The following is a 14,637-nucleotide window of genomic DNA, read 5'->3' as shown; positions in this document are numbered from 1 at the left end:
TCCTTTCAATACAACAGTGTATAACAAAATAATTCTTCAAAAACAAAATTTTTTAAACTTTCATACTTTTTCAAAAAAAGAAAACAAAAAGAGTAATTTTCATAATGAAGCTATTAACAAAAATGTAACGATTTTACAATCGTTACAGTAAACAGCCTACTGTTTGAAATTTTCTTGTTTTATTCTTCCTGTGTTATTTGATATCATACCCAGCTTAATTTTCGACGAGATCGTAAGTGTGACGCAGGAGGCTTGAGGAAAGGTGTTAAAACTTTAAGTTTTGAAAGAAGAAAAAAATGTTGGGTTTGTTGGATGTAGATAATCAGAGACAAGTCAAACTATAATATATGTTTACTGGTTTGTGTATGAGTGTACAAGGGAGTATCAGAAACCAAGGTTACATGACCGATATTTCTGGAGTTTCGTCCGTTATAGAGGAATGAAGAGTGTGCGGTAATTTCAATACATGGAGTTGGCAACTGTGCATAGTTTCAGCCACCCGCGCTACCTATGGCGCTAGTTGTAGGTAAACACAAATGGCGACTCGTTTGGAAATCTGCTCTCGCGAAGAAGTCTGCTCAGTTATTCCATTTCTGTGGGCGAAACATGTAACCGCGAAGGAAATTCACCGGCAACTGGTAGAAGGTCACGGAGAGACTGTAATGTCTCGTCAGCGTGTCGCAGAATATTGAAAGTTTGTGGCCACAGTCCAGGAAACCGCATACAACCCAGAAGATCACTACGTTGTTAGGTTATTCAAGACCTACGCCGGACACGTAAATGCTGATTGTTATTAATTAACCAGTTCACTTTACAAGCGACTATTAATGAATATAAAACTTCAATTTATCTCTTCGCCTTTAATATCCATATTTACCTCTGGTACCTAGCTGTACCTTATCGCAACCACTAAGGTTCAGTAACATACTCTTCTATAATCTTATTTGTTGTAACACATTACTCTACAACTTCCACATTTAACCCAGCAATTAATATTTTAACTTAACCTCAGCCACTAATGGCTCAAATCCTAACTTGGACAATGGTTTCACTGTCAACAACGTAATACATATAATCAACATAACATAGTAACGCTATTCACTTGTTATTTAAACTCTTAACATTTTGTCCGATTATTTTCAATAAACACCTTGTCCAAAGCTTACAAACCCCAACACGTTGTTGAAGCAGTTTCGCTGGGACGTCATCGGCTACCCTCCCTACAGTTCGGACCTTGCTCTAAGCGACTTTCATCTGTTTCCGCACTTGAAGAAGCATCTCAGAGTCCGTCGCTTCATCTCAGACGAGGAAGGGAAACCATTCGTGACGTGGCTTGAAGACGCAAGGACAGAACTTTTTACCATGAGGGAATCTTCAAAATCATCTCACGTTGCGACAAATGCCGCAACCGATATGGAGACTGTCGAAAAATAACGTAATGTATGTACTATATGTTGACTGCAGTGGGTGTATAAAATAATACATGCACGTTTCACTGCAGGCTTTGTAACCTTACTTTCTGATCATCCTTCGTATTCAGAATGCCGATATATTAAAGATATTATTAATTTATAATTATTATTTAGTACTAGTGTTTTATTGTATTCCAGATACAGGAAGTTTGACTCATAAATATTTATGGTTTATACTGTATTTGAAAAGTAAATAGGAAAGCGGTGGACAGGTGTGGAAATAATGGAAACGTATTAAAAATATTAAAAATAAATAAATAAATAAATAAATAAATAAATGATAGCAGTGTAGCGGATCAGGGAAAAATTTACTTCCTCAGGCATAAAAATTCAGGGAAATCAGTATCAAAATTTCAGTGTGTGAACCTTGATGAATTAAGTAATAAGATAAATCCTGCTAAGACGCATCGCGTAAGGGACGTCCATAAGTCATAAGTAACGGGGCACCCGAAGTGCTATTGAGACCTTTGTCAAACTTGAGGCATCGAGAGAAGCATTCAGTTGTAGTGCAGAAACCATTTGCCAAAACCTTCCATTAGTTTGACGATTCATCTCACATGACACGAGCAAATAGCTTTGTTTCCTCGTCAGGGAAAGAATCCTTTCTAGGTAGTGATGACGTTCGATGAGAAGTGGATTCTTTACGAGATTCTACGCACCGTCGTCATTGATATTCAACATACAAACCTACTCCTCAAAAGCCAAGACCACCACTGCATTATCGGAAGGTATTTGGTGCACTTCTTGCAGTATCGTATCATCTGGGCAGATGATCAATGCAACTATGTACACTCATGTCCAAAATGATTGTCGCATATCTATAACTGTCTTCTTGTAAGAATATAATTTGATAATGATTTCCAGGGTACTTTACTACTGATACTATGTGTATAATCGGGAAATGTATATTTGTGGTAAATTTCATAGGAAAAGAATTATAAATACGAAAATTAAAATGAGCAAAACAAAATGTTGCTAAATGGACAAAATTTATTTTCGTTATTATTCTTATTTACTGCTCTTTTGACATGAAATTTTCCACATACATGTCTTTGCCGATTATACACATACTAACATTATAAGAAATACCGGATGAATTCGTTACCAAATTATATTCCTACAACAACATATTTATAGACATGCGACAATAATTTTGGACATGAGTGTACTTGTAGCAGTTCGAGTGTGTGCGTGAAGAATTAAAGATCGAGAAGGTAGTTAATGAAAATCGCAGATGTGCTATTCTGCTTCAGGACAACGTAAAATCTATGTTGCTAAGGTCACTTCATGGCACCATAATCCCAGTTCTACCACTGTGTTATCTATAGTCTGCTCGAGGAAAAATATTATGACTGCTAACGGGGACTCGATCAAATTTTCAAGGTAGTCTTACTTCCTGCAATCGCCTTTTTTTCTGTAAGGTCAAAATCTGACTTGAGTCACTAATATGCCATTGCGAATAGTATGTTCATAATTGTTGTGTACCAACGTTAAAACACAAACAATACAGTAGACAAAATTGCAATTAACTGTGTATTTTCTTTTTACTTAGCACATAAATAATAAACTTTTATAAAAAAAAAAAATCTAATTAATATTGGCAGCATATTACTTTTTAGCGCCATAAAAAATCTAATTTTTCTCTAAAAGTAAATGGTGCAAGCGATCCCGGGTTTGATTCCCGGTGGAGGAACTCAATCAAAAAAGTGTAACAGCTTTCACAGACCAGCCATTCTGAGTGAGGTTTTCCTGAGTTCCTCATTCACACCAAGCCGATGCCGGGATGGTACCTAACATACAGGTCCCAGGTCGCTTCCTTTCTTCCCTTCCCCGGATAGTGTCCTCGTCAAGGGACTAATTCTTCATACGTGACGGATTTAAGGCCATAGATGCCGGTAATACCCATAAATATGTATGTATAAATAAATCGAAAATTACGGAATAGAAATTTAATTTCAAATATTGCGTTTTGCTCAACTTGACTTCATTTGTCGATTTGGTATACGTATCAGCTTTGGACATTACGTTATTTAAATTGAAATTAAAGTTTAAGTTAATAGTAATTTGTATTATATCTTATTAATCACACTATAAACTGTCATCTTACTAGTATCATGATGAAGAGCTTGAATGGTATATTCCAGTATCAGTTTCACCCCATGGTTCCTATACAATCAACATCAAAAGTTCTTTACGTTTGATGAAATTAGTTCCGTAAGTAACTTCAAAATGGAAGAACAATTTGTGTAGTTTTCAGTAAATTAAAAGGAATGCAATTTTCTGTACGTTCTATCCAAACTACCGTTATTCTTAAAATAAATTTTACCAAATGGAAAGAACTTTTGTCTCTGACTGTACAGCATTAATTTTTGGGTTACAAAAAATACTTGATTTTGTCGAAAACTGTGCTTGAGCTATCACACTGACCCATATAATTTTAATCACCTTCTTGAGGACAATCGATTGGTATGCATCTCATCAAGTTTGGGTTTAAAAAAAAAAAAAAAAAAAAACTGTTAATACTGTAGAATTTGCAGTAAGTTGTATTTTTTTGGTGTAGTAGCAATTAGAAAAAAAGTTCTGGTTACTATTTTGTGTAAATCGGCATCAATTTTCTTCTTTTCAGGTGGATTGTCGCTACGATTCACAGATAATGGTGTTCGGTGAAAAGTTCCAGAAAAAATTAGGTTCGCTGAAATATTTCGTCGTAGGCGCTGGTGCCATTGGCTGTGAATTGTTGAAAAACTTCGGCATGATGGGTGTAGGAGCAGGTAAGGGATGCAGTATTCAACTTCCTTTTCTCCATAGGTTTCTACCCTGTGGATGCCATCTTAACTAAACTAGATAAGCTACATAGGGATAAGTATAGTTAATATTTCAGCAGCTCCCTTTTGATTGTACACTGTTAATTTTTTTTGAACACTTGTACACGAAATCATCTTTGGTACGTATAACAGGTTTTAAAACAGGAATTTTGATAGAAACAATGTAAGCTAGAGCGAAATCGGATACCAATTATTCCACTGTACATTTAGAAGCAAGTATCGGAGGAAGCAAATAGTGTTGACCAGAGATGTTCATTCACCCATCGTCCATGATGAACCATCTCTACAAAGAAATTACTAATAATCTCATAGTACTGCTTTTACAGGGTTCACACTAATCTTGAAAGTCAGGAAAATTCTTCAATATACATAGATCTGCTGTATTTCACATAGGAGTCAGTGTTTTAGTTCTCCACTTTAAAGAATCAAGACACCATTTGATTTTTTTTTTTTTTTTTTTTTTTTTTATATATATATATATATTCAATGAATTTCAGTATCGCATTTGTAACTTCATACTTCTCCTCTGTATGAGGCGCATATGCTACAGGAACAGATAAGTGAACATTTCCAGTATGAAGAAGCACTGCCTTGAGACGTAGTTTCGAGCCAAGGATGTTATAAAATAGAAGATCTGCTCATATGTATCCTCATCCTATTAAATCAATGAAGCCAAAAAACAACCAATCATCGGCACGTCTGATTGGCTATTCTCGTTTCCGCCATCTTCTGATTGGTTACTTTCGTTTCCGCCATGATTGTTGGCTCAAAACATTGCGATCGTATTGGGCGGAGTGGGCAGAGGGCGTAGGGGTGGTGAAACTGTGACGTATGGCTTCAAGATTTTCTTGTAAGGGCAGATCCTCTATTTTATAAGAACCTTGTTTCGAGCTATCAATAAAGAAGCGCCACTCGGTGGGACTATATTCATCTTCCAAATACTGAAATAAGCCATCTACAACTTTTCAGTAAACAATGCCTCAATTTTCAACAAAATTATCCTCAAGATGACTTTATCGTTTTGTAAACAAACTTATTTGAACATCTTGAACCGAGAGACTACAACCTTCAAGCCCGGAGCCCAACAATTCCGCAGCAAGATCTTCTTATGTGATCAAATGAGGTGATGTTGACTGTGATGTAGATAGCTGAAAGTCTGCATCTTCCCTGTTGTTTGGAACGTCTGAGGTACCTTATTCTGAATCAATAATGTATTGTTGTGGAGTTTTAGGTACTGAAAGATCTTCGTGTGGGGAACTGGTCGAATAGCTGACTTTAAATTACGGTACTAAATCTGATATTTAGATTTAGAGGAAAAGCCCTTTACATCTGTTAAGCAAAAGTAAGTCAGTTACATGATATGTTTGTTTGCGCCAAATCATAGGAACAGCAAATTTCTTAGAACTAAGTTTTCCTTGTAGCCACTTTCTCAAATTCTTGGAACACGCAGTGCAAGACCAAGACCAAGATCCTAGTCACCAACCCTACAGCCAAAGTACAGTTCATAAGCCTTTTTTAACTAAGGTGTAAAGCTGCTTTTTTGAGTTTTAAATGTAAGTTTAGCCACATATAACAAAATGAGTCAGGTTTATTTATACACGCACAGGCATTGCGCTTGTAGATAAACGTTTATTCAGCACTTTCTTGAAACTCAGATGCACAGTACACATTACCACAAAAAGACAACCCGGCAAACCCAACCACTCCTAACTAAACACCACACAGCAAATAACAGTACGAGTGCAATCGAACCAAAAATTACTCACATGCTAGAACATATGGCAGCAGAGTTCGGGAACACAGATCTGAACTCTTATCAGTGGATGTTAATGAGCTTCTACGTGAAATGAAGATAAAGAGTGAGGGTAAATATGAGAAACTAATGTTCCCTATTATAATGCAGAAAAAAACTCTTACGCAGTAGGAGAAAATTAGGGGGACGAGAATTCCTCTTTAAACAGCGTATTCCTTCTGTAAAGAATAAAATTGTCACTTGGGTAACGTTTAAAGAAGCATATATTGTAAGATATATTACATATGCAACAATTGTTACCTTAAGCATATTTGTACCCTCCTCGCTGTTCTAGTCGGTAGCACGCGCGCCTTCGGTGCACGGGGTCTCCGGTTCGATTTCCGGTAGAGAAACATTAAACAACACGGTAGTTCGAATTCCTCCTTAACTGTAGGCCCACATCCCATATAGCCTCGCTGCTGAAGAGCTACCCTAAATTTCAATAACCGAACCAAACATTAATAATTAATCACTACTCGTAAAAATACAGTATTTCACAGTACAAAATTTCAAACTCCGTAATTTTTCAGATAATTGGTATTTGATACATAAAAAGTAATTACAGGTTGTATTTTCTCGTGTAAAAATACATAAGAAAAGTATATTTCTATGTAAAGGACAGATTTCGTGTTGCGCAGTGTAATAATAGATATTTATAGACCAAGAGATAGCACACTTTTATTTACCCCAAGTTTACCATAAGCTTTGTTATGTGCTTAAGATTACTCATAACCTACAATCTCCAGAAAGGATTTTCTTAACGTTGGTGAATGTTGGTGGTCAGAGTAATGGTACTAATTACGTGTGCCAAATACCAATCTCCTATCTTCAATACTAAGGGCGGGAAAAATATTTTCCTCTTCTGCGAATATTTCCGAAATTTCCCAAGGATTCTATACAAACTTCAAAAATTTCCTGACACGTCCCTAATTATCGTAGGATGATGATTCATACGTCGTTCTCTTCAGAATCGAGTAGGCTTTTAGAAAGTACCACTCAAATGTCCCTATCATGTAGCCGAGTGGAGCAAGAATCGCGAAAGTGAGATTTTTGGTCAAAAATATCCCTTTTTTACCATTTTGTCCCTCTGAACCCCCTTCTATGTTGACGAAGAGATCCGAAAAAATTCTCATAAAAACTAATGGGTCCACTGATTGTTTATGGAAAATATTAGGATTCTAGGATTAAAGAGAAGCTCACCAAAAAATGTTGAAGTTAGACCTTCCTTAAAAAAAAAAAAAAAAAATGTAAATTGATGACGTCATACCCCCCTATGTTCTGACGCTCGGAAGCATATAGACTCTTCCAAGGCTTTCTTGAATGCCTCCTCTCTTGGAAAATTAAAAAAAAAAAAAAAAATCGGAACTAAATAGCATTCTTGGTTCTCTTTTAATCGAATCTTTAAGACACTACAATATCGGTTGAAAACGACCGAAAAAACTTAAAAGGGTTAATGCTTTCTTGTTCAAGTCCAGACACATTTGTCATAAACTTATTTGTGGATTTTGGTGTACCCGACTCAGACAGTTTAATCCTTTTTATTTTAAAAGTCTGCTTCCTTTAAACAAATAGTGTAAATAATCGTTGTACGTTCTTGCAACGGATGTATATCAGCAACGAGCAGACGAAGCAGCCAGTGGCCTTGGCAGTCAACTTCAGCCAATCACAGTCGTACTTGTGCTTACGTCACTATGGTAGGTGGGACTCAATGTGAGCAGCGAAAACAAGGAGAAAACGCGAGAGGTAGCCATCATTCGGCGCCAGGGAAGTTAATAGGACGCGACTCACCTTCTCATCGCTGCTGAAACAACTCATATAAAATATAATATCGAGCACATTCGTTTGTATTTTTATAATGTAAAAACATCAACATCTTTTGTTGTGCATGGTACGAATATATATTAATGTAAGCAAAGTAGTATTGTAACTGAAATTTTGTCCTATTCGTAAGTTTAAAGTGGTTGTTTGAATTTTTGCCTGTGTGTAGTTAGCGGTGAAAGAAGCTATTCTTTTGTAATAACTTGTTTCTTCGTTAACGCTCGGGTGAAAAGTTTGATTAATAACTATCTACTGTAATGTTTGCTCTACTTGGATTACCATCCTATAGAGTAAACATCACATTTATTTCATTCACTACCGTTTCAACATTGAGTACGTTATGCTCAGTATTCTTGGTAGTTGGAGGCTCATAGACGTCAAGCACTAAGTGAATTTCTCTAGCTTTTCCTCTAATTTCAGAATGTTGTAAGCGAGAACTCTGTAGTTATCTGGGAATTGAATTGTACGCAGGATGAATATGGCATCAAAGATTGTGTCCACAGTAGCTGGAGCAGATACTAAATCTTCCTTCTGAAGCTCTTCCAACATATGTATCAGTTTTGATTTACATATTTTATTCATGGAGCCATCTATTTTTCCAAGAGCTAGGGGAACTGGCATAAGAGAATAAGTCAAAACATCCCTCATGCCACACCTCTGTTCAGAAGCAATATTGAGAAATCTTACAAAAAGATCACATGTATATTTTACGACCTGCAGTCTCTTATCTAATTTTTTGGGTAGTTTTAGAAGCACAGTTCATAACAAGTTTTCTTAGTATTGGAAGTTCAACATTCCTTGAATCACTAACATATAACGTATTAAATTTTTCGGAGGCCTCTTTGCCTTTGATATACTTACTTAGAAGATTTTGACTTATTTTACTGCTCACAACTTGCCCATGAAATATATTTCTAACAAGGGATCCTCTGTTAATGTCTTCGAGATGATCTGAAAAGCTCTTGAGTGAAGATATTACACCTTCAACATCTTTGTCTTTCTCGATCCTACTCTGTTGAAGGTCCTGTTTAAAGTCAGGTTTCCGGGATACTCCACGCCAACGAACTTGTTACTATTTTGCTTCTTATTGAGCTAATTTCCCCATCACTCACAAAGTTAAGAAAAGCCTTTCTGAAGACTGTAGGTTATGGGTAATCTTAAGCACATAACTAATCTTACGGTGAACAGGGGTAAATAAGATGTGTTCTATCTCTTGGTCTATTAGAAATAGTAAAGTCACATCCTTAGTATTCCGCTGAAGCGTCTTCTGTAACTACCCTTCCGTTAGTGTGTGGTTACAACGGAGGCCTTAGCGGAAGCTCATGACATGGCAACAGAGTAAAATGTCTTCCTCTGAATGATAATTCGTTTATTTTGCTCCGATTATAGTTTTAAAGTTGAACGTTTAAAAATGGTTTCATTTTCTTCGGCCATTTCTTTTCACTTTTCGTTATCTCAAAGTAAATCACATTCTCTTTAAATCTACAGAAAGGTAAATTGAAATTGGTCAGTCGATTTGGAAGTTACTGGGGTATCAAAAGTAATTAAATGGATACCCGCTTTTGAACGTTAACTGTACAGTAGATATTATTTTGTGATTTCTATCATTTGGTGTCAGTGATTGTGATTGTGGTCTTTTTTTTCAGGCGGTGGTGCTGTGACAGTGACGGACATGGACCTAATTGAGAAGTCGAACCTGAACCGTCAGTTCCTTTTCAGACCATGGGATGTTCAGCAACCTAAATCTGTGACTGCGGCAACAGCTGTAAGTTCGTATAAGTTTTAGAACATGTATAAAACTTATATTTGTGATATTTTCTCAACAGATAGCCTCTCAGTTGCTTTGAATCTTGTAAATGGTAGCGTAAGAAAGTCATGTTGTAGTGGTCGGTAGTTCTGTTCTTTACTATTAAGTACACCTAATGTGTAACATACTGGTATTTTGAATACTTCATTAGTTGCAGTACTAAGCAATTACAAGGGATTAATTACGTATGGGTTCCTATTAGTCACTATAGAATATTATTCTGTAAGTGGTTTCCAGTGTTGATGAAAAACTGCTCCAGTAGAGGGTTCGAAATTTGCTCTATAAATAAGAATTGCTGAGAACTGACGTGGATATTTTCAACGAACTTAAAAAAGTTAATTACTGAATATTCTTTTCTCTCTCTTTCTCTCTCTCTCTCTCTCTCTCTTTCTTTCTCGCTCTTTCTCTCTTTCTCTCTTTCTCTCTCTCTCTCTCTCTCTCTCTCTCTCTCTCTTTCTTTCTCTTTCTCTCTTTCTTTCTATCTTTCTTTCTCTCTCTCTCTCTCTCTCTCTCTCTCTCTCTGTGTGTGTGTGTGTTTGTGTGTGCCCGCCCCCTCGCGCTATTTGCGAATTTGTCAATTTTTGATCCCTCCATTCGATACATCGATAGAGCATATAAAAAAAACTATCTGAAAGAAGTGATGGAATTTTTCTCGTCCATCTTACCGTGCCCGAGACATTGGCCAAAACGTTCGGATTTCGGGAGATTTGAGCCATATCTCGGAAACCGTAGATTGCGAATTTTTCCAACCATAATTAAGCCATAATCGTAATTTAAGTATGTACTGCACAAATTCTTTACAACTCATTTTCTTTAATAAACTTTCTGCGTTTAAACAGCATATTTGGAAGGCTAAACCTACGTTTAAACAGCATGTTTATAAGCACCCTTCTCTAAAAGTTCTTGCGTGTCTCGCCTTTGACCTAAACGTGTACCATTGAATCCTGTAGAGCGTAGGTATCCTGTTCATATTTTCTAGCGCTCTTGCTGTATTCCTACTGTTCTGAGGTTGTCCTCCCCGTCGATCGTTGTATTTTCTTGGTGTTCGTGATCTCAAGCACAGTTTCAGAGCTGTGTTTTTGTCTCTGTCTTGCATTTTGCCATCAGTGGTGTGCTGCCTTCATTTAATTTTTCGTTATCTCTCCTTCATCACCAACATAAATTTTGTCGCTCAATTTTGTCATATCATTCGCTGTGCTGCTACCCACAGTTCCCACTTTACTTTGACCACTGTCTCGACTTTTGCTAGAAGCTTAAAACACTGTGTTGCTCGTTGAGTCAACTCGAAATATATCCCCTTCACTCTGAAACGCGAAAGTTGCGTATTGCCTTCCTTCTCCCCTTGCCTGTTGTAACTTCCCAGATAGTAAGTTTTTCCGCAAGTACTTTTCTGAAAACTGCTCGTAAGGTACATACCTGCAACTTAGATTTCGACTCCAGTGCTTCTGTCTTGTCTTTATAAAACAGAAATTTAACCGCTGTGTTCGATTTATTGCACCCCGAGCTTAGGAAATAAGCATGCTCTATCTCGTCGTGTTCTGTTTGAACCTCCAGCTTATTTTGTATAATATCTTTCACAGTCCTCTCGTGTCAATCCATGATCTCGTACCTACACTTTTGACTTCCACATTTCGAAAAATAAGGTTGTTTCCCATGCTTTGATTTTCGTTGTAATCACATTTCATTTCGAAGTCTATTTTCTTTTGTAAGTACGTATTTCACTCCTATAGCTTATCCGCTTCCGTTTCGAGACTTTTAACTTCCATTAGCAGTTTATCGAATTTGGTTCGCAAGTTGTCAGTTTTTGTGTCAACGAATTCAGTCTGTTCACGTTTAGTTTCATGCTGCTTAATTCCTGCAGGATATCTTCTACTTTATGCTCTACATCTCTGTTTACTGGCCCTGGATTTGCTTCGATGTTATCAATCAATAGTGCTATCAACACTATCGCTATGTCAGGGCCACGGTGGCTCTGTTGTAGAGCGTTCATCTCTGGTACGTGGGGTCCCTGGTTTGGTCTCAGCTCGCGACAAGTGGACTTTGTGGTGGACAAACACCATGTGCGTGGGTTTTCTCGGTGTTCTCTTGTTTCCTCCCACTTTACTCATTCCACCATTCCATTCATTTCTCACCGTTACCGTCTCCTTTAGCCTAGTCGGTATAATCATAGGATGTAGAACTGAAACTTTTCATTTTATTTGTACTATCGCTATGCAGATTTCCTTACCACTCTTACCTTTCTCTGTTCCTATCAGTCCCTCTTTCGAAGAACTTCTTATTTTATACGCTGCGTAGAATGTACCTACGGCAGCGCACCATTGTTGAATTATTTCCATTGAGATGGCAGCACTGATTTGCTAGAGCTAATTCAAAAGAAGCCTATTCTCTACAACGTGTCATAACGAACTGAAGTTTAGAAAAGGGTGAGTAGAATTAACTAGATTGAACGCAAAACTAATGAAGTGTGTGTAATAGTAGAGGAGAAAAGAGCAATATTGAACCCAATTAGGAAGAGAAAACAAAGAAAAAGAAACTTATTAGGTCATTAAGAAGGAAAAAAATCACACTTTTTAAGTGTAATCAAGAAAAGAGGAACAAAAGGATTTATCATGCAACATCCAAAATTAATTTTACATATATTTACACCTGTATCTATCTGAATCTAATGTCTTAGTGTAATTTTTGTTTTTTCTTCTGGTAGGTGAAAGCGATGAACCCCAATATGAATATCATAGCTCATGAAAATCGAGTAGGACCAGAAAGTGAGAAAGTATATGATGATGAGTTCTTCGAGAATTTGGATGGAGTAGCAAACGCCTTAGATAATGTTGATGCAAGTAAGTGTTTAGTTCAGGATGAAATATTGGTGCAAACTTGTCCTTTATGCCTTCTTCTAGAGATCAGAGCAATTGGTTAAAAGTGATTTCATTGTTCAAAGTAATGGGAAAGTACTAATTCAGAAAGTATAATCACGTGAATTGTTCATTTGTCTTTTATTTCGTTTATATTAAGGGGAAGTAAGGATAAAGGGCAAATGAATGACGATACTGATCGCACAACTTTTGAGACAGAAGGAAAAAAAAATACCTGATGGTAATAAATTTTTTGCTCTGAATTCAAATATCAGATAGTCCAAAAAGTATTGAGCCCTTTGCATACGAGATAGCGTTAGTGACCCAAATCTTTTGGTATTTAAGTCGCAGCACTTATTAGATCGCAAGTCCGTTGTAGTTTCACAATGTATTATATTAAACTACCCGAAGGAGTTATGCGTGGACTGCATAATACCTAGGAAAATGGAAAGATCTCGATTTTACGTTACGCTAGTGCGTATTTGTAATGCTGTTCCGTAGCCGATGATTAACGCGTTTATTCCCGGGTTCGATTTCTCATGAGGCCCAATTTTTTGTAAGGCAAACGTAGAAATATTTAAATTAAAGGTGACTTGCTCCGAACTAAAAGAAAAGAAATAAAATGATGACTATGAGAGCAGAGCGCGGACCTCATTACTGAAGTAAAAGCAATCTTCCTGGTCGAAGCCTTGGAGAGCTGGATTGCCAATGACTCAAGTGTTATATTTAGCAAGTTTGACTTTACCAATTTACTTCCTTGAAGGAAACTACATCGTACTGAACCCAGTCATATTAATAACACCAGCTGTAGCTTACAGAACATTAGTTTTATTTTGGTAATGTGTGTAATGTGAATGTATCTTCGTAATCATACGTAGACGTATTAATTATTCGTGGTTTTTTCTTTGAAAAATAATTGATAATGAAACTTAATAATAAAGGTTTTCATATATATATTTATGGTTTTCTTTCATAATGAAGTTCACAACTTATATCCGTTTCTCTTAAGTGTAATTAAAAACAGAGATCCGTTTTGGATCTTAAATTACTGGGCAGCTAACATTTTTGTTAGTGTGATTATTGCATTTTCTACTACTGTGTTCGTTGTTTCAGGAATCTATATGGATCGACGGTGTGTGTATTATCGGAAGCCACTGTTGGAGTCTGGAACATTGGGTACCAAAGGGAATACTCAAGTGGTCGTTCCATTTCTAACAGAGTCTTACAGTTCGTCCCAAGATCCTCCAGAAAAGAGCATTCCGATCTGCACGCTCAGAAACTTCCCCAATGCTATTGAGCATACTTTGCAGTGGGCTCGTGATATGTTCGAAGGACTGTTTCGTCAGTCAGCAGAGAGCGCGGCACAGTATTTAACTGACCCAGCTTTTATAGAAAGAACTTTGAAATTACCTGGGGTACAACCAGTAAGTTATTTTACTGTAGGTTGCATTTATGTTATTATTTAGATTATAAGGTTTTATATGTATTCGTGATTTTGTACTAAATTATAGTAATTATTTATATATCTGAATACTGGTCACTCTAGCGTAAACAAAGATAAAATCTGACCGAAGCAAACGGTTATATTAATCATGTGTTAGTTTCCGCAATACATTATTGCCTCTTTCTGATAAAGATCACCAAAACTGTAACAGTTCATTAATAGGAGTGTTGGCTTTGGACAGCTTTTATCTTTTCAATTAATTAATTCATTATATATGTGTAAATTCAAGAAGAAAGATACCTACATGAATGTTTGGAATATGTACAGACTTATGGCGCAATATAACACTTCTGTTTCAAACACAATATTCAGCTGCCATTTTCAGCGACTCGTCAACTAAGCATAGGGAAGAAGATACCGGAGAGCGAGTTCCGTATTTTGACTGTCAGCCATTTTGATTAATATTGATCGGATAGCATTCAAATGGCGGATAGTGATACCCGACCAGACTTTAAGATTGTCTTGTCTTCTTTGCCTTCAACTAATGAATATCTAAGGTACTTTTACAGAAGGGGAAATTGCGAGCTTTTGAATTAAATCTAATATAAATAAAATAGAGAGTTTGTT

General features: G+C 36.6%; 1 protein-coding gene across 6 annotated transcripts in view; it reads left to right on the top strand.

The window, feature by feature from the left end:
* The window catches only part of LOC145687959 (ubiquitin-like modifier-activating enzyme 1), a 163,155-nt gene that overhangs the window by 120,155 nt on the left and 28,363 nt on the right, over positions 1–14,637 (top strand). For all 6 annotated transcript variants that reach the window (XM_081761561.1, XM_081761562.1, XM_081761565.1 and 3 more), the window contains exons 9-12: positions 4,099–4,243; positions 9,554–9,672; positions 12,416–12,551; positions 13,680–13,990. In XM_081761561.1, coding sequence (XP_081617687.1) covers positions 4,099–4,243; positions 9,554–9,672; positions 12,416–12,551; positions 13,680–13,990 — 711 coding nt within the window. The remainder of the gene's footprint in view (positions 1–4,098; positions 4,244–9,553; positions 9,673–12,415; positions 12,552–13,679; positions 13,991–14,637) is intronic.

Source organism: Thermobia domestica, chromosome 6, assembly GCF_964235325.1.
Source record: "Thermobia domestica chromosome 6, izTheDome1.hap1.1, whole genome shotgun sequence".
NCBI classification, from domain to species: Eukaryota; Metazoa; Arthropoda; class Insecta; order Zygentoma; family Lepismatidae; genus Thermobia; species Thermobia domestica.
Note: the sequence above shows the minus strand (reverse complement) of the source record. Positions and strands in the feature narration are given on the sequence as shown.